This window comes from Triticum aestivum, chromosome 7B, assembly GCF_018294505.1.
Source record: "Triticum aestivum cultivar Chinese Spring chromosome 7B, IWGSC CS RefSeq v2.1, whole genome shotgun sequence".
Lineage (NCBI taxonomy): Eukaryota > Viridiplantae > Streptophyta > Magnoliopsida > Poales > Poaceae > Triticum > Triticum aestivum.
In genome coordinates this window covers 665,840,379-665,860,337 of record NC_057813.1, presented here as the reverse complement: position 1 = coordinate 665,860,337, position 19,959 = coordinate 665,840,379, and the positions used below count along the sequence as shown (strand labels likewise).

The following is a 19,959-nucleotide window of genomic DNA, read 5'->3' as shown; positions in this document are numbered from 1 at the left end:
CAAAGAAAAAAAACAGAAAACGCGCTTTGTTTTCCCTTTCCAAGAGGCACGGCCGTGACTCTCGTGAAAGCACAACCGTGCCTCTAGCGGAAGCAAAACCGTGCCTCTCGCGAAAGGAAAAAAAATAGAAAACGCATTTTTTTTCGTTTCCAAGAGGCACGACCGTGCCTCTCGCGAAAGCACAACCGTGCCTCTTGCGGAAACAAAACCGTGACTCTCGCGAAAGAAAAAAAAAGGAAATGATTTTTTTTGCACAAAAATTTTTTTTTGTCGAAAAGTTGGGGAAGACCGGTGGAAAACCAAAACATCAAAAAAAACCAGGAAAAAACCGTTTAGAAAGCCGAAAACGCGTGCGAAAAAATTAAAAAAACGAAATCCGAAGGAAGCATCCAGAGCGCGACATGTGGCAAATCGCTGAGAACGCACCAAGTGGCGCTGATCGTTGTGTGGCTTCCGAAGGAGCACTCGTCAATTAGTTGCTCTCGGGGAAAATTCACATGCTTCCACGGGGTTTAATAGACTTATGAATGGGGCCGCAAGGAAAATTTATCTGCTTACTCATTCAGCCATGGGTATAATGTTAAGGCATTTTGGAGGACAAGCTTCATGGAGCCTGATATTTTTAAAATTCCTAGATTTGAATTTTTTTATTTCCAAAAAATCTTTAAAAATTACACATATACAAGGATGTAATGTATCTGTGCTAAATTTCGCAATGAAATAACTTGAAATGCAAGCTGCATAAAAAGAACAAAATCATGAACTTTGAGAGCGAACAGTGCATGTGCTAAACAGCCACAATTTTTTTTGTAGCTCTCATTTTAACTTATTTCATCATAGAAATTTAGATACATGTACATTACATCTCTGCATATGTATAATTTTTTCATTTTTTTAAATATAAAAACATGATTTTTGAATTGTTCAAAATTCAAGCTCCATAGAGCCCGAGCTCCTTTCCGAGTAACTTTGCCTAATAAAGTTCACCTTCCTCAGAATATATGTACAACAAAGCTGAAAACATGCCAAAACCCACAAGAATAGATGCACAGTAAGTAACCAAAAAACACCAAGAGACTATAAAAGATATGTGGTACTTCTCACTCATTTCTTTGTGTCTACAAAAGAATGGATCATATAATAACAGCATATTGACAAAAATATGATCTCCAACTCCAAGAGCCAGGAACTAATGAGGCTAGGACAGAGATTAAAGAGGGAGAGAGAGGTGAAGGACTTAAAGGAAACATATAGAAAGCACAATAGATTACAACTGAGGGCAGTATCATCGCTATCAATATGCCGCATCCCTACCACCCATGGACTGAACCGCAGGTTTGCGGTGGTCGCTGCAACAGCAACCCGTCGCTCGAGGCCCAGATCTAAGTATCGATTGACTTCACAATTTTTACATGAAGAGAGGAGACATGCTCATGTACTTGAACCATGTGTTGAGGTGCAAAGAATCAGGTTGAAGTCAAACAGACGTGTAGCTGGTGAATATCTTCAGTAAGCTGTCGAGAGTTTCGGGGTAAAATTTCCTAGCAAAAAGATAGCATGGACTCTTTGATCCGTTCCACAAACATGGCTTCTGTGTCACGAGTTTCTGTGAAGGGGATAGAAACCAGAAATCAGTATCCCATACAGTTGTAGCAGATCACTGGGAAAGTATTGCAATACAGATAATTTTTAATATGTACTAGCAGATAATCAAAGGAAAAGTAATCGGGCAAGATCTAGAAGAAAAATACTTAAGCGAAATTTTTGCCCATACCTTGTCATCACTTGTTACATGGATGGTCTCATCAACGGCCTGCGTGACGGTAATGTACATTAGAATACATCAATGTAAGGGTTATGCACTAAATAGAAGAACATGTACAGATCATCTCAGGAAAGAAGTCAGGCAAGGCAAAAACATACTGTTATATTCTTTAGCAGATCATAGCTGACATCAGCAACCGCGTATGACCTTGGATGCCATTTCCCCTCAGACCAATCCACATGTGTAACCGACCAATTAGCTATTCCACCTGGATCTACCATCTGATGTTTCGTAGAAGGACTTGTTAGTTAGCAAGTAACTCAAGGAAAAACAATGTAAATGCAACTTCTGTAGATTGTAGATACTGACATTGAATAGGGTTGGCAAATAATGCTCATCAGCAATACAGTTGCGCCCATCTGCTGGCTGCAAATCACATGACATAGATAAATTATTACTTTCCAAAAATCAACTTACGAGAAAAATGTCGGAGAAAACTAGAAAAGTGGAAAACTCAAGTATTGGTCGAGACTTCAGGAATGATGACTACAGAACAAGCACATCACTCAAATGCATCCCAGAAGACAATTTATTCAACACGCGAAACATATGAAGTTCCCATGCTGATTAAGCTTGTTAGAGTATTTTACCTGTTGCCAAGGAAAGAAAAAAAAACTATACTTTGCAACAGAGTTTGCACATTAAGTTTCTGGTGTTTATGGAAGTGCATTTATTCTTCAGTTCATTATGGCCTATTTGCCAATTAGAGGTAATTACTGAATTTCTGTACTGCAGTTTTAGTATAACAACTCCAGCTTCATATTAGAACATATATACAGCTTCGAATACATATAACACTCTATGTGTATTAATTATTACAATACCTGGTATATCTCCAATCCATTAACCAAAGATAGCAATCCAGAAAAGAAACATACCTTGCAATATAGCTTGAACTTCTTGTAGTAAAGGTTGTCCGCCAGAATCAATAAAGCATGTCTTCGCGTGATTGCGAACCACTATAAAAAGAGCAAGAATTACAGAAGAGAGCATGTGAGATTAGATTCTGATACTCAATAACCGATTTTTGAACAAGTCAGCTTTATACCATGAAAAAACAGAAAACAAATAATATACAACTAAAATAACAAACAGTGGACCCACAAGTACTATACTACCCCCATTTAAAAATACAGACGTGGTTACGAAATCACAATCATATGAAAGTGCTTTTGGATACTGATCTGATGGTGTCTATGTTGTGTACCATAAACTACATATTATCGAGTTAATTGTTGGTCAAAGCATGAATTTGGAACAGGGGAATATAATCTAGCAAACTGATATACATTGCAAGAACAACAATAATAAGGAAACGACTTCACAAAGATATGTACCTGGGCACCCTTTCTGAAGTCTCTCTCCTCTATTTCAGGAAGCATCTCAAGAGAATACCTTCCATTTCCATGTGGACCAGGATCCTGGAAACTACAAAATGGCAATAAATGCGGACAAAAATCAACATGCATGGACATGGACATCTATAAGTGATAAAACAATGTATAAACTAATAAACAACGTCCTTGTGATATTGGCCAGTGCCACTTGTTTCACTAATTCCCCTTTACTTCCTTTATTTTTCAAAATCGTAATGAAATGCAAGTTCCAGTAGTCTTACCAATCAATGAAACTGATGTTTGTTCCCATCAGGTAATTAAAGACGTAGTCAAATGAATGAAGCGGAACACAGCTGCGAGAGAGTAAATACTGATTTCAGTACGGTGAAAGAATCTCTCAAGAAGGAAATCATTCATAACCAGGAATTCTAACCTATCAGAAAGCAAGACAAAAAATTGATTATCCACGTCTTCCAGCGCATTTGCTAATAGCCTCTTCTCTGCATCTATCATTGAAATCTTTCCCCATACAACCTGCATAGCAAGTACATACTCTATTCAATTTTGACAACCACAAACATGCAACATCAAACCTATGTTATAATTGTTAGAAATAAACCTAAAACATATGTAATGCACAAAGCTCCTCGATTTGCAAATTAGTAGACTAAGATTTTTCGGCATCTCAATTCAAACTGCTAATAGTGGTCTTTAGAAGTCAGAAGATCCATACGTCATGATACTAAGACTGGCCTTGAGGATACAAGTAATGTCATGGGGAATTGGGAATGATACTAATACTCTTTAATGCAAGCGATATTGGTCAACTTATGTTCTCAACTATATCAATATGAGCTCACTGTTTAGCCATTGCTCATTGCTCCTTCCTTGGAGTGAACATATTAATGAAAACATAAGTTTCAGATGGCATCAATATCAATCAGTTGAGCCATTAACACATTCTTCATTCATTGAGAGGGAGAATTTTCTTCGAAACGTAAGTTTTGAAGATATAAGAGAAATTGTACTTGACAAATCTCCTCAGCGAAATCACATCCTTTATGTAAAACACCCATGCAAACTTACGAAGAACTGAAGGACAGATGAGAATTATTACCGCATCACTATGAATATCTCGGCCAATAAAGAGAGAACTAGTATGCACAGGCTTCTGACGCGACGCGTGCACATAGATGGAGTATCTTCCCTCATGACCCTGTGTATCAAAGTGATTTTGTTTTAAGTTCACATGAATTATATAAAGAATAGACAACATTACTTCATGGTTAGTAGCATGGAGGTACAAGATTATAGTCAAAAGTGCATGCTAGCAAGATAGTATTATTGACTTGGTCAAGAGGATCAGTTAATTCACTTATGCAGATAAGGTATACCTTGATGTTCCACTGTTCAAAAATGAATGTTTGCATGAAGCTAACATATCTCAATAGTATACATTTATTATTGAAAATAATGGTAAAATGTCAACCACTAAATTGTTTCTCAGCAACCCAAATAGTTGTCTTTGTATAATAACTAGAAAGCATTTGATGATACCTAGGCACCATCAGTTAACAGAAACACAAAAAAACCTTAAATGAACTATACTCCTTCAAATTGCACAAGGACAAGAGGTGAAATCAGGCAAACCTGCAGAAACTTCTCCCACAATCTCTCGAAGGGCAATGAGCCAGGTGTCAAGAACATAAAAGCAATCTTTGGATTCTTTGACGCGGACATGGGCATCCCAAGGATATCCCTGATAACAGCGGCTGAGATGATCTCGTCGTCGGTTTTCTCCCGGCGGCCGATGGATGGGAGCCAATCCTTGAACGGCGTGCAGACGCTAGAAGCAGAGAGGTAGCACTGCGAGTAGTGCCGCGGCGGGTACACGTACGCCCCGATCAGCACGACGCAGACGAGGCACAGGAGCACGATTATCCACATGGGCCTCTTGGCCGCGGGCCGATGGCGCGCAGGCGGCATGACAGTCATGTCCTTGCTGCCCCACAGCCCCCACTGCCGATCTCTAGGTGCTCTCAGCTCCTCACCATCTCCAGATCATCTAAAAGGTCCGGTTATTTCGACGTGAAGGTCACTGCCACACCACACCAGGGCCTGATGAGATTCCAGGCGAGTGACTGGCTCCTCACCCCTCCCCCTGCATTTACAATACACGAGGTAAGCACGGCACTGATGCAAGAGATCATGATTAATAAGTAGTGGTAAAAATCAAGCAAGCTGAACGGCGATCTAGAAGAAGAATCGGGGCCCTACAGGCCAGCAACACACCACCCCGGTCACCTGACGGCTGCTCTAGCACTAGCACTGCAGCCCAAATTCCAATCAATGCGCGCGCGCGCGCGCGTGATTCAGATATGGCAAGCGGTGAGACGACCCGAGGAAAGCAAGACGAGCACGCCGCCGATCCAGCAGAGCCTACGCGAGCAGCTCTCGGAAGGCGCCTATACGTTCCCGAGCTGGCCGGACGCGCCGGGGTAGGTGATCCACCAGTCCAAATCAGGCGAATTCCACACGCGCGAGAAAAAAAAGTAGGCAGCGCGGCTCGAGTCCACGGCGGCGGCGGCTGGGGAAGGAAAAAGTCAAACTCTGACCAAATCGCCGCCCGATCCCGACGGCCGCGCCGCCGCCGCATTTCGAGCTCGATCCAAACCAACCGACTCCCCCGGCGCCCGCGCGCGCCCAACGGAAACGCGCGCGCGCGGGGCCGCCGGAATTCGCTCCCCGGAGCTGACGCGTATAATTCGAGCTCAAACAGACACGCCGAGCCGCGCCAGCCCGGCAGCCGAGCCCAATGCGCGGGGCAGCAGCAAGGGGCGGCGAGCTCGGCTGCGGGCTTGGTTCGAATGGGACGGAACTGGTGATAGAGGGGGGGAGGCGAGCGGGCGGGCACGGAGAGGGAGGCTTTACCTCGTTTACGAGCTCGGCGGCGGGCGGCGGGCGGCGGCGGATCTGGAGCTGGCGGCGCGGCGATGGGATCGGATGGGCCGCGGAGCCAGCAGAGGTGGAGGTGGAGATGAGGAGGCGAGGGAGGAGAGAGAGATAGATATAAGTATAAACCAAGGGGATTAACTAAGCTAGAAGCGGCACTAATTGTAACATGTGATGACTTAATGCTGCCCGGAGCTTTCCACTGGCTTTCCTTGCCTTCCCTTCCTTGCTTCCAAATGGACGCAATGGGAAAACAGGAGATGGTGATAGTCTCTGGGCCGGGAGGCCGGCGTGTGGTTTTTGCACCCCCACCCCTCACCTTTCGTTTTCTGGCCTCCTAGCGCGTCCATTTGGAATTTTACTGGTGTTTGTTTATTGTTATAATCTGTTAGTTTATTTTGATTTTATTTTCATCTTTTGATAACAACAAAGTTATGTACTACCTCCGTCCCGGTGTATAAGTCATTCGCGTAGTTCTAGGTCGATAATTTAACTATCTAAATATGTATTATATGTGACAAAAAATATATATTTAGAAACTACATCCGTGTGGAAATCTAGTGATATACTTTTCATGACATATAACACATATTTAATTCCTCAAATCGATGACCTAGAACTACGCGAATGACTTATACACCCGGACGGAGGGAGTAGGAGAGATGGCCGACATAATATCATCTCGGCCGGCATGTGCGTTTTGCACGCCCACCCGTCGGCTTTCGTCTCATCGCTTCACGGACTAGGAGGCATCGACATATTTGTTCATGTGAGATGCTACTGGTCAGATTATGCACGCGGTTCAAGGCTTAGCATTGGAACTCCACTTCCCATAACAGAGCCACCGATGTCATGCCATTGTACATGTCCTTTTCACAGAGATTGGCCTTTCGATCAAGCTTCTAGATTTGGGTTTCTTCGGTCCCGTGCACCTCCCCTTCTGATTAATGGAATTCGGCAGCTAACCTTGTGGCATTCAGAATAAATAGTTAGCTTCCTAAAAGTACTTGGTCGTACCAATAGCCCGTGCATAATTACAAAGACTAAGAACAATAGCTTCTCACAGGAAAAGAAAAAAGACCAAGAACATTAGTTCTCACCAAATACGGCTTTAGAACATGCCGTAGTTAGGTTGGGAATCTATTGCTGATCACGAGCTCATCTGCTCATGGATGAGCAGTACGAATCAAAAAAAAATATAACCTTTTTTGCAAAGACGAACAAATTCTCCATGTGCCCGCAAAGTCTCATAAACATGGGACATCGGGGGAGGTTGGGACAGATAAAATAAAATCAGTGCTTCAAAATCAAAAAATTTGAACCATTCTCAAAGCTTCATTTTTTTTTTTGTCCAGGGCTTTCCTAGTGTCATGCCGTCATGAAATTTTGCAGGCACATAAAGAATTTTGTTCATGCGTCATGTAAAAAAAGGCTAGATTCTTTTCGATTTTGTTTGCTGTCTTTATCGAATTTATTGTTCATCAAGAGGAGGAGATATTCACTGCAAGAAAGGGTGTGATAACAACCATTTGGCCTTTTTCCCCCCTTTGTGGTGTCTATAGAAGAACTCTTTATCCTCAGATTGTTAACCCTATAATAGCCTTGTGTGCAATCAAAAGGTTTAGCACACGCCATCTTTTATCATATCGTGTTGTCCCCTTCTTAGAGCATCTCCAGCAGGTGCGCCAAAAGACGCGCGCGCGCGGTAAACCCAGCTTTTAGCGCGCGCGGAACGTTTTGCCGTGCTCCAGCGGTGGCGGAAAACTCGCGCGCGCGGGAAAAGGCGGCAGCTCGCGCGCCATTTTTAGCGCACCGCTTCCGGCGCGCCTATAAAATGCGGCGCTCGTCACGCGCCTTCTCCACGACTTCGATTCCGCTTCCTCTGCCACACGCCTCTTCCTCCTCCTCTGCTACGCGCGCCTCCACCGCTCCAGCGCCCCGCCACCGACGCGCCACCATGCCGATGCGCCGCCGAGGAGCGTCGGGCTACCGCGGCGTCCGCCTGCGCCCCAACGGCGGGTACTACTCCGAGATACGCTCTGGCGATCTCCGGCTCGGCCTCGGCACCTACGGGACGGCGCACGAGGCCGCCCGCGCGTACGACGCGGCGGCGTGGCGCCTAGGCAGGCCGCGCGGGCAGATGAACTTTCAGGACGTCTACACGCTCCAGCAGGCGCTGGACGTCGCCCCGCCGCCTCGTCTTAACACGGAAGAAGACCGTGCGGAGCACGCTGAGCAGTAGCGCCGCCTCCTCGTCGCCCAGGAGGACGAGCGGGTCATGGAGGAGTGGCGCCGGCGCCACACGGAGGACGTCGCCTACGAGCAATCCTACTGGGCAAGGCGCCGTGAGGAGGACACGCGAAGGCGCCACAATTCGCGGTTGGAGAGGCGTCGGCGGAAGGCATTGGCGAATGCGCTGTCGGATATCGTTGCAGCAAGTGGGAGGTCGTTCTTCACAGAAAACGATGATCGTTGGTTGGACATATGGCTCAATACCTCAGACGACACCGACGAGTATGATGATGGTGATGATAATAGCGACTTCGAGTAGTTTCTATTTAGTTGCGCCGTAGTTTATGCTTTCGAACTATCTATCTCTAAATACATTTGTATCGTTTTTTATTTATGCAATCTATCTAGTTTTTATTTGTCTATGCTTCCGATTTATCTAAAAATAAAAAAAAGTTGTGTGCGCGCTGCATTTTTTGCGTGCTACTGGAGCGGCGCGCGCGCTGCATTTTAACGCAGCTGCTGGAGTCAGCGTTGCGCGCCGCGCCAAACCAGACGATGGGCGCGCGGCAAACCAGTTTTTTGCGCGCAGCGCGTTCGGCGCTTGTTGGAGATGCTCTTAGAATATACCACTGCTTAATTATCTGCAGCATTATTTGTGTTATCTAAAACTAAAAGAATGTTGTCCTCGGATTAGTACCCTAATAAAAACTTTGCCCGCAATCAAAAGACGGGAGGCTTTGCTTTGGCGCTCATCTTTGCTTGCTGGGTACTCCCTTTTGGTACAAAAGCAAAAGGACTGCACGTACATGGTGCATACTGCTGCAAAAAGTACAAAAGCGACGGAATGGCTAGATGCAGGGGCATATTCGATCGCACGGCCGGCCGGACGGACGGACACGCGGCCCGGCTACGCCTTCGGCTTCAATTCACATGCCCCCACAATGCCTATTCCGAGATGGAGATACCGAAACGTCAGGTCGGCCAGGGAAACAATCCGAAAAGTTATTGGTTTTGCTAAAGCATATCTAGATGTGTCGAGTAAGAGCAACTCCAATGCAAGGACCCCGCATTTGGTGCAAACCCGCATAATTCCGATGATTATGCGGGCTAGGCCCATTTTTCTGGCTAGACCAGAGCCGGCGTCGGTGTCCGGCCCGTAAATAATTTTGCCGCAGCCCGCAAACGCAATCCCGGAGCCAGTATAACTGCGGGTTTGCGGGGCAGATGCGGTTCGAAACCCTATCCCCTGCCGCCGCGTTCCCCTCCAATTCCCCACCGCGCCGCCGCATTTGTCACCGCCGACGAGCCTTCGACCGCCAAGGCGCCCGGCCGCCGCCGACATTCAACCGCCGCGAGCTCGAGGACTTCGATCTCGAGCTCGCCCGTCGCCGCCGCGCCTCCTCCGGCAACTGGTCTGCGACGAGGTCATCCGGCCACGGGTCCGCGGGGTGCTCATCCGAGGGCGCATCGAGCTCGCTCGTTCCGATGAAGAGGGAGCCGGAGGAGGCCGTGCCCGATGCGCCGCCGCGCCGAGGCGTCATCGGGCCTGAGGACTTCCTCCCCCCGGGGCAGGAGGAGGTCCTCAAGCGCGTCGTCCTCGAGCGGTCGGCGAGGGAGCAGGAAGAGATGGAAGAGCGCATCCGGCGCGAGCTCGAGTACGAGCGCCTCTTCTTCGAGACGGGCATCACGCCATCGCAGGCGCACACATTGAAGGAGGCTGACCTGCGCGTGATGAAGGCGGAGCAGGCGAAGCTCTACATCGACCTCGCGTCCGACTCCGACTGATCACCGCCGGTAAGCAGCTACCGCAGGAGCTCCGGTGAGCTCAATTTTGGCGCAGTGGTGCGGTAGCGTAGGCCCTGTCTAGCATCTCTAACCTTTATGTATGTATATGACGTGTATGAACTTATTATGCGAAGAAGAACCATCTATGCGAGCGAGCTCCGGCGAGCAACTACTTAAATTTCTCGCGTGAAACAACTTTGTTTAAAAATTACGGGTTTGTTTGCGGTTTCTAGTCTGCCGCCGCAATTTTCAGCCCGCATAAGCGCCCCCGTGCGACCTGCAAACGCAGTTTACAGGTCGGAAAAATGCGGGGTTTGCTAGAGTTGCTCTTAGATTTGGGTCGGCAGCGCGCCCAACGCGCCGACCCATTTCATGACCGCGCGCACTTTTAGATCATGCCAGCGGCCATGCCAGCGCGCGGGAAAGGTTCGCGCGGGGGGTTGGGGGATCAGCATAGCGCACGCTGGCTTTGGAGCTCCAGAGCGCGGGAAATGTTCGCACGCTTGTTTTGGCGCGCCATGGCCGGCGCTCATTATAAGAAGGCGCTCCCTCCACACTCAGTCCACCGCCTAGTCGTCTCGCCCCCTCTCACTAGCCTCGTCGCCTGTGCACCACCATGTCGATGCGCATCCTCGGCGCTTCGGATTTTCGCGGAGTCCGCGAGCGCCCCTCCGTCGCCTTCTCCGCCGAGATCTTGTTTGGCGAGAAACGCCTCATCCTCGGCACCTTCGATACCGCTGAGCAGGCAGCCCGCGCGTACGACGCGGCGGCGTGGCGCCTCCGGTGGCCTAGTCGGAGATGAATTTTCCTGACGTGTCGAGCCAGCGGGCGCAGGATCTGGCGCCTCTCCCGCGGCTTTTCATCGACGAGGATCGTCGCGTCCACCAGAGGCGGCGGCGTCGCCTCGCCATCGCCGAGATGGACGTGCAAGCCTTGGTGGTGTGGCGCGAACGCTTCCCGCAGGAAATCATCGACGAACGTCAGTTCTATGAGCAGAGGAGGACGGAGAGGAAGGCCAGGAGGACGGAGCGAGCCGCCTATCGGAAGGGCAAGCGTGCGCAGAAGCAGGCCGCTCAATTGAGACTGAAGCTGCGAGAAACATCGGTGTGGGACTTCGCGGATGAGCAGGCTACTGACGCCTATATTCAGACGTCGGAGGAGGACATTACCGAGTCAGAGTCGGAAACCGACGAGTAGTTGATCTTTTCTTTTATTTGTGTACGCAAGAACTATCTATGTATCCTTTTTCATCGGAAAAAATGGTCGGCGGCGTCGGCGACGAAGCAGGCAGTGGAGGTTGTGCACGCGCGGGGAGGAGAGAGGGCGAGCGCGCTCGCATCCGTCTTGTGTCCGCGCCAACCGGCTCAAAAATGGGCCGGAAATGGGCCGACAGGCGGACGCGCGTCCGTTTGGGTCGACGTGTTGGACCGTCTTTTCTGTCCGCGCCAACCCAAACGGACGGCGACGGACGAAATGGGTCGCCCCATTGGAGTTGCTCTAAGTATTGCACATCTAAGTCCTAAGTCATTGATCTTACGCAGAGATCCGTGTGGATATTTTCTTTTCTCTTTTTCTTTTTTTTCTTATGCTTGATTGAGTGAACTTAGATGTGCAATAATTAGGGCACATCTAGATATGTCCTAGACAAACCCGAAAAATTATACATGTACTTTCTTGTTCATAAATATAAATATTTTTAAAGATCTTAATAAGAACTATATATGTATATAGACATATTTTAGAGTGTAGATTCATTTATTTTGCTTCATATATAGTCTGTATTGAAATATGTAAAAAGACCTATATTTAGAAATGAAGGAAGCATTTGTTTGGGGTTTGTAGAATTGCCCCACGGCGCGTAGCCCGTGATACCAAAAGCCAGGTCCAACACGAAAAGACCCCATAATTATGCAGGTACTTCCTCCTCCGTCCCAAAATAAGTGTCATGTTTTTGGACGGGGGAGGTATTTCACAAAAATTGCCACAATTAAAGCTCCCAGCGTATGAATCCGAATAAAAAAAATCCCATGCGCATAGGAAGAGTAATTCCGGTGGTCCATCCATGTGCAATTTTTTTCCATTCCATGGCTGCCGGCAGGCTGACAGGAAGGATCCCATGTGCAAATCCCATGCACATTCTCATGTGGACCAGCTGCCAATGCGAGCCATCCACGTAGAGTAGACCCCGGAAACCGAAACAAAAACAAAAACAGTGCTGGGTTCCTTCTTTCTAGGCTCACGCACGGCATCCATCCTGGATGGGTGTGCACATGCACTCGGAACATCCTCAGCGGAAAACCAACGAAAGTGGCTTCCGGCTGCTCCACTAGCAGGCAAGCGTCCAAGCAAGCAGGGGCGTGGCTAGAGACAAAGCCCGGTCAGGCTGGCCCGGTCGGTGGGTGGACGTGGATCCTTCCCTGCTGCGCCTCCCAATCCGTTCCCCCATCCGTCTCCGCTTTCTCCCAGCAAGACCCACCCCATGCGTCCAAACTGGTCTCCCCCCAGACGGTTGAAAAGACAAGAGTAATCACCACCGTGCCGTTTCAACCACGGACCGTAATTTTTTGACACAACAATATAAATGCTGACTTTTTGTTCCTACCTTTCCAACCTCTACCCCCTCCGGTTGTATTTTTTACGACACCACATCGTCAAACATAATCCTTTATGAAGATAATGTTACAAATCGACAAAGCACAAAATAGTACTGCCGCAAATCAGAGCGGGAGAATGATGGCAAATACAGTAATAGATATAAATATAAATATAGACATTATTGATGTTCAAGTAGATGGACATCGTGCTTATTCCTCCTATGAACATGTCCACCGGTGCTCAGTCTTCTTATACAACAAATAATGGTACACATGGTGAAAAAATAATGGCGTGCATCCTGGCGCTGGAGACCAAACAATGTAAAAATCCTGGGGAAAAAACAAGGCTGTCTGTCTGTCTGTCGCAAAAAAAAGGGGGGAGGGGGTCCTGAAACGTAATTCGCATCTACACAAACTCCGGTGAAGCAAAAAGCAAATTGCTCGCAAGTCGTTCACAGCATTTGGTGCTCCTTATTGTTTACACGGTGGCCATACACAATGTTTCTTCTCTCCTTTTTTACCTAGCCTCGTCTTCTAGGTTGCGGAACCCGGTGGTGAGGTCGTCGTACAACTTCTGGAATTTCGCGATTAGGGCGTCTTCGCCTTCGGCGGGGTCTTCGAACTTTTGGGATCTGTTGAGGACAAACAAAGTATCAATATCTTTTACTCTCACTAAATATTATTAAATAGATAGACACCAATAAGTATCAATTTGAATATAGACTTGGAATACCCAATAAGTATCAATTTGAATATAGACTTGGAATACTTACACAAGGCGGTAAAATAGATCGCCCATGCGACTCTTTATGACAGCGTACGTTATCTTATGTCCATCAGCATTGGCTGCTCGCTCCACAGCCTGCAAATCAAGCATACATATATATTAAGGTTAAGAAGCAAACTCTCATGTTTGCATATTTCCTTTATGATGATGGAACTACCTCCACCACTTCTACTAATACAAGAAAATTGGTTCCAGTAAATGAAAATAGTTTACATACTAGATGGGTCTATATATTAGCTGTATAATATAAGATGCACATTCTTTTTCCCTAAACATCCAAGTTTTTTTTGGCTGGCTACCTTATTTCTCTTTTGTGCACTATGCACCTTTATTGAATGAATTTAGTTTTAAGTTCCAGCTCATTGCTAGGCTAGCCAATGCAAATATTATACTTGAGTAATTTACGCTTAAACCTCATGCTTGTGCGCTTACAAAAAAAAAAATAGTCCAAAGTTGCCTAACCATGGCCTTAGCATAAACAGTTCACTTAAGCCTAAGTCTGCTCATCAAGTTGTCATTGCTGTCACAGCGCTGACACAGTGTTAGCATGATGAGGGCACACCGAAGCTCAAATCGGTGAGGTGGGGAAGAAAAGTCAAACAGACTATGGTTAGGTGAATGACTGAATGCTTTGTCGTTAATTATACGGTAGTTAAACTGAGATCCCCTTTGACCTGGGCTTTGTGCAACTGCCATCTGCTGCTACACGATTAGGGTCAAATACAACTAGCAGTTTCCTTTTTAGGCAAATATACTTGATATGACTCAAGTACTGAAATTAGATACTTCCATAAGAGTTAAGGACAGAATAAACCATTTCTGCAATAATCCCCTAGATTACAATTTAGCAAAATCAAACTTTAACCAAAGGGCAACTTTCCCAATGGAACAAAAGAAACATGGTGTTCAAAGATACATACTTCCAAGTTCAAACGTGTATGCTGTTTGTGCAATCTAAGCTTTAGCCTTTAGGCACTAAAAAAGGTCAAAGAAAGTGCAATTACCTGATTCGCTAATGTATTGAAATGAATAATGTTGCGCATCATCCAGACAGATTTGTAGAATGGACAATACTTGTCATATCTGTTTCAACAAATAATCATGATCAGAGCTCAAATGGTTATGCAGTTAGAAGATATCCATAAAAATCATAGGGTATCACTCACGGGGTAAAAGCATTCTGTGCCAAATAATCTTCCCTCAGAAGCTTGGCTGTCTCCAAAGTAATCTTGTCAGATTCTCCCAGTGCATCTTTACCAACAAGCTGACAAATTGGAAAATATTAGTCCCGTGATGATGTGCATGTGTCAGCAATTGAATTCCGCAAACCACAAAAGCACCAACCTATTCTCCCCATATATGGAACTCTTTAGAATATAAAATAACATTTAAGTACAGATTGAAGAGCAATTCATTGCCTACTAAAAGCATGATTTAAGTGTAATATTTTTTAAAATAGATCAGGAAACAAAAGCACCAATGAGTTTCAACTGTTACTCATACGATAAATTCACAATAACAAAGTATGTCAACATATTTGGGAATGAATCCTCAGCAACAAAATGAGAGACAAGGTAAACATGAATACCTGGACAATTTCGTTTAGATCATCCTCTCTCTGCAACACTTCACGAGCTTTTGTTCTCATGTCAATAAAGCCAGGATCAAACTTTTCATAGTATCCTTCCAAAGCCTACAGTGCAGACGATGATACGTCAGTACAACAGAGAGCACTAATATTAATTACATTGAAATTCTGGGGAAGTTAGGGAATAACCGTGGAGTATTTTGAGTAAGAAATGAGCCAATTAACAGATGGGAAATGCTTTCTTTGAGCCAGCTTCTTATCCAGTCCCCAGAAGACCTGCAATTCAGAGCAGTTAATTAACACCTGATAGTAACAAAGCAATGGAAGGTACAACTACCTAAAGGTTTGTACCCGAACAGTTTCCTTACCTGCACAATACTGAGGGTTGCAGAGGTAACAGGATCTGAAAAATCTCCTCCAGGAGGAGAGACGGCGCCAACAATTGTGACACTGCCTGTCCGGTCTGGACTGCCAAGACATTGAACCTTCCCAGCACGTTCGTAGAAGGATGCCAACCGTGAAGCCAAATACGCAGGGTAACCACTATCCGCAGGCATTTCAGCCTATAGCATATTGAGCAAACCATTAGTTTAAAAATCACATTAATATGCCAGTAAACAGTAATCAACGCATGTGTGCAAGAGTAGCTTTTAACTCAATAATACGTTAGTAGTAGTTAAATGTCTTAGCAGTAAGTATTTCATGTATGATGTGATTTTACTTCTGCAGCAAAGAAATTGTTCTACCATTTGCAATAATGTTCTTCAAACTGACAAATACTGTCCGCTACCATCGGATTATTTCATGTCAACAAGCTTAGTTAAGGGGGAAATAATAAATAGTTCTAATCATAATCCTGGATCAAGACAAAGGAGAAAAACATTAAACCTTAATCATGAACACTAGTCAGGAACTTTAGAAATCAATAAGAACAAATTCAGGTTTCGCACCAGAGCATATATACAGCAGTATACAGCAGTGACATAAGTCACAAAAAAGGCAATAAATAGAAACTGGAAGCCACGGAAGGAAGCATCATACCAAACGTCCTGAAATTTCACGCAATGCTTCGGCCCACCTGGACGTGGAATCAGCCATCATACTAACATTGTAGCCCATGTCACGGAAGTATTCAGCAATGGTAATTCCTGGAATACAGGGGGAAAACACATGATTGTCTTGTTCATAGAGAAAAAATCAGCTGAAAAGCATGAAAATGATGGCTCTTTAGCAAATTAGCAGCAAACTGTACATGCTGGATCACTTAGGCCGATTCGCTACAAGATGTAGATGTAGGCAACCAAGTTCCCATAATAAACCAAACTATATGTCTAAAACGAAGTAGTCAATAAATCAGAGCAATCAATGCTAAAATAAGATGCATATATCCAAAATGTTCTACTAAAACTAATGATAACGCCTTAGAGATGTGCCCGCCTGTCTCTACCTATGGATGCTGCTTTTACACTTTTTATATGATGTGTTTTCAAATTTGTGCCATGAAGCCCCAGAAATACTAAAACTAAGCAGTATCTACAATCGTACATACATGTAGATACAAACGGGGAAACCACAAGCTTGCAATGATTCCACACTGTGATAAAATTTATAGAAGTACTCATTTTAGTATTGCAAAAGCAACATGATGCTGTTGAAAAAAGGAACTATGTAAGATAGAAAGGCATGCCTTCAAGCCTTTAACAGTAGAATACTAGGATGAAAATAGAAAAATATCAATTGTATGTTACCTGTATAAATGGAGGCTTCACGAGCGGCGACAGGCATGTTGGAGGTGTTAGCCACAAGTGTTGTTCTTTTCATGACTGACTCTTCACGTCCATCAGGCAACGTCATTGTCAATTGCGGGAAGTCCATAAGGACCTCAGCCATCTCATTTCCTCTTTCTCCACAGCCCACATACACCACAGTGTCGGAATTGGAATACTGTACAAGGTAATTTGAGTCAAAAGAAATTAAAACATTGAGATATTTAAAGGCCAACATCCTGAGCTGAACTAAAATATCAGTTATGCAACAAGAGGTGAATAGCCACGAGACCTTTGAGAGAGCCTGACTAATGACAGTTTTTCCACAACCGAAAGCTCCAGGAATAGCACATGTTCCTCCAAGCACCGAGGGAAACAGTGCGTCAAGTACACGCTGAAACCAATTCACAATAGATGTGAGATGCATCAAGATTTGATTGTGCATTTGGCAAATAAATATTGACACTAATACAAATAACTTTTATCAGGAGGACATTGTCTTGAGTAGCTAGCTCGTATACCTGTCCTGTTAGAAGAGGAGTGTCAGCAGCAAGTTTTGACGCAACAGGCCGTGGTGTCCGCACAGGCCATGTCTGCAGAGAAGAAATGTGAGAATCGTTAAAAGATGTAAAATCATGACACATCCAAACTTTATGAAGGGAAAATGCTTTACGTGGAGCATAGTGAACTCCTTTTTGATGCCTTGAAATTCCAATTCCAGCACTGTGTCCTGCATAAAAAGCAACAGGTCGTCAAATGAAGTTATGTAGAAGAAATGAAGTAGCAGGTCTTAAAGTAACATTTACTAACCTGCAGACTGTACTGACCCGCAGGGGCAATGTAACTTATCTTTCCCATAGCACCAGGAGGGAGCGCAATATGGTGCTTCATCAATGTGTTCTCAAATACAGTCTGCAAGGCAGCAATGGATGCATATAGAAGTTAACAAGATGCATCCACGGATTGTACAAGAAGAGGCAGGAATGCTAGATAGAAGTTGTAAAAAAAGGGGAAATTAGAGATCCTGCAAACTCACAGCGTATAGATCTCCATTTGTGATATTATCTCCAACACCTGAAACAAAAGCCCAAATTATTGATCTTCATGTACTGGACAAAACTTAGTAGAGGCATGCTAACATCGTCCTTATCTTTTGTAGCATGTTATCACGTAAATTACCTAGCTTATTTGGCTGGAACTCCCACTGCTGATCTTTATCAAGAGCAGGGACTGAAACACCACGTGGAATGTAGACATCTCCAGACTTAATAGCAATAGTTTTCAGAGGGCGCTGCAATGAGAAGATTATGAAGCCATACCATCAGAACAGAAGCTCCTGGTAAGCGTAATGAATGTGTGCTTGCTTCATTTATCTTACCTGGATTCCATCGAAGATGTTTCCAAGAATACCAGGTCCCAACTCACATGAAAGAGGCTGCATAAACCCAGACATAGCGTGTTAAAACGGAGTAAAAACAAAAGTTAGCTTGTGAAGTGCCCTTCAAAATCAGTTCGACTTTCACCTTTTTTGTTCTCAACACTGGATCGTTGACCGTTAGCCCAGCTGTTTCCTCATAAACTGCATACAGCAGAGACAGACAAAACATGTGAGAATCTTCTTAGTTACATGTCCCTGTGGAGAAAACTCAATGTGCAAATGTGAGGCAAAATCACGCCCTGCCGTACCTTGGATTGTAGCTGAATCGCCCTCGAGACGGATGATTTCGCCGATGAGGCTGTCGTGGCCGACACGGACGAGCTCGTACATGGCGGCCCCGCCCATGCCATCGGCCACAACCACGGGCCCGGAGACCTGGAACAGCAGAGCACAATGGTGAGACAATGCATCACGATTCATGAACCAGTAGGAAGACAACCCCTTCACGTCACCCCAGATCACACTATCGATCGGCACACCGACTGAAGCCCGAGGAAGAGCACTCGGTTGGAAGCACATCGGAGCACAATCTCGCGATCTAGACCGGGCCGACCGCACTAGTTCCGTGCTAGCCTGGCCAGCTAAGGATCCAATGGCGACCCATTGACCCAGCGACGCATCCCACGACGCAAACACCGCCGGATTCCCAAACCAGGCCGCCCAATTCGACGAATCTCCCAGACAATCATCACACGGTCGAAGAGCGGGGTCCGAATCCTCCGCCGCTGCCGAGGCGAGCGGAGCGCGCGCTCGGGAGATCCAGCGGCAGGAGAAACGCCCCGATTTCAAAACCGGCGCGAGCGCGTCGACGGATCGGAGGAGATCCCGCGATCCAGCCGGGGGAGCGGAGGGGGGGAAGGAGGGGAGAAGGGGAAAAGAGGATGCGGACCTTGCGGACGTAGCCGTACTCGCTCTCGCGCTCGCCCTCCTCGAAGGTGGTCATGCGGTCGCCGTGCGCCATGGCGGCCGGCGTGGTGGGGTCGTCGGCCGGGGCGGCGTCAGATGGGATCGCGCAGCGGTGGGGGGAGAAGGGGGGCGAGGAGTCGCGGTCGATCTGGGCTGGAGACGCTGCCTGGAGCCCCGAAGAGGTGGTGATGAAGGGGGACACGAACGATTTCCAGCCACGACTCATATTTTCATCCCTCTTGATGAAGAGGCGCGGCGTGGCGTGGGTCCCACCCCCTCCCCCGCGTAGTAGTTTAATTGTTTACCCGATCTTAAGACACAGGCCGGGGCACGCGTCGGCCGCTCATTGGCCCGGGCGCCCCAGCGCGGGTGCCATCAGATTTGGTCTCCAGCGGTAGAAATATTCGGATCTGCTACTTTCAGATCGAGAGAGAGGGACAAATCTCCGATCTGGGTTTGGAATTTCGTTTGCCTTTGTTTCGAAAAACTCATGCCAAACTATGACAAAAAGAAAATGAATTCATTGGTTTGGATTTGTTTCTCGGTGTTTTTCTTTGTTTTAGTCGTTTCTATCTACAGAAGGCACGCGCGCACATTGACCGCGCCTCTTCTTAACTTGCAAGCTAGGATCTTGCGAAATGTAGCCCAGGGCTAAACCCGTGAATCCCGTTGTTCGCGTCGAAGCGAATAGACGCTTGCGTAGACGAAAGAACTAGAACTAGAAGTACTATTTTGGTCGGTGGAGCCGT

General features: G+C 46.2%; 2 protein-coding genes across 2 annotated transcripts; both read right to left on the bottom strand.

Annotated features, from left to right (window-relative positions):
• Positions 1 to 1,075: 1,075 nt before the first annotated feature.
• On the bottom strand, positions 1,076 to 6,387 carry LOC123157465 (glycosyltransferase BC10). Its single transcript, XM_044575752.1, has 11 exons — positions 6,094 to 6,387; positions 4,813 to 5,323; positions 4,280 to 4,378; positions 3,596 to 3,696; positions 3,444 to 3,515; positions 3,163 to 3,253; positions 2,704 to 2,784; positions 2,135 to 2,191; positions 1,924 to 2,046; positions 1,775 to 1,813; positions 1,076 to 1,606 (listed from the first exon to the last, which is right to left on the bottom strand). The coding sequence occupies exons 2-11, from the start codon at positions 5,155 to 5,157 to the stop codon at positions 1,478 to 1,480; spliced, it is 1,137 nt and encodes a 378-aa protein (XP_044431687.1). The 5' UTR covers positions 5,158 to 5,323; positions 6,094 to 6,387; the 3' UTR covers positions 1,076 to 1,477.
• A 6,475-nt stretch (positions 6,388 to 12,862) lies between these two features.
• LOC780589 (V-type proton ATPase catalytic subunit A) lies at positions 12,863 to 19,490 on the bottom strand. Its single transcript, XM_044580011.1, has 19 exons — positions 19,194 to 19,490; positions 18,553 to 18,679; positions 18,390 to 18,445; positions 18,245 to 18,301; positions 18,046 to 18,157; positions 17,903 to 17,940; positions 17,677 to 17,778; positions 17,540 to 17,596; positions 17,388 to 17,459; positions 17,159 to 17,260; positions 16,849 to 17,044; positions 16,142 to 16,248; positions 15,469 to 15,663; positions 15,290 to 15,376; positions 15,101 to 15,205; positions 14,679 to 14,776; positions 14,517 to 14,595; positions 13,499 to 13,587; positions 12,863 to 13,357 (listed from the first exon to the last, which is right to left on the bottom strand). Exons 1-19 carry the CDS (start codon positions 19,434 to 19,436, stop codon positions 13,243 to 13,245), a joined length of 2,037 nt encoding a protein of 678 aa, XP_044435946.1. The 5' UTR covers positions 19,437 to 19,490; the 3' UTR covers positions 12,863 to 13,242.
• Positions 19,491 to 19,959: the final 469 nt, after the last annotated feature.

Coding starts and splice junctions, on each gene's coding strand:
- LOC123157465 (XM_044575752.1), bottom strand. CDS start 5,157: ATGACTGTCATGCCGCCTGCGCGCCATCGGCCCGCGGCCAAGAGGCCC. Junction 3,697..4,279: donor GAGATATTCATAGTGATGCG/GTAATAATTCTC, acceptor CTTGCTATGCAG/GTTGTATGGGGAAAGATTTC. Junction 3,254..3,443: donor AACATCAGTTTCATTGATTG/GTAAGACTACTG, acceptor GCCATTTTGTAG/TTTCCAGGATCCTGGTCCAC.
- LOC780589 (XM_044580011.1), bottom strand. CDS start 19,436: ATGAGTCGTGGCTGGAAATCGTTCGTGTCCCCCTTCATCACCACCTCT. Junction 17,045..17,158: donor TTAGTCAGGCTCTCTCAAAG/GTCTCGTGGCTA, acceptor TACCTTGTACAG/TATTCCAATTCCGACACTGT. Junction 13,588..14,516: donor TCAATACATTAGCGAATCAG/GTAATTGCACTT, acceptor CTTGATTTGCAG/GCTGTGGAGCGAGCAGCCAA.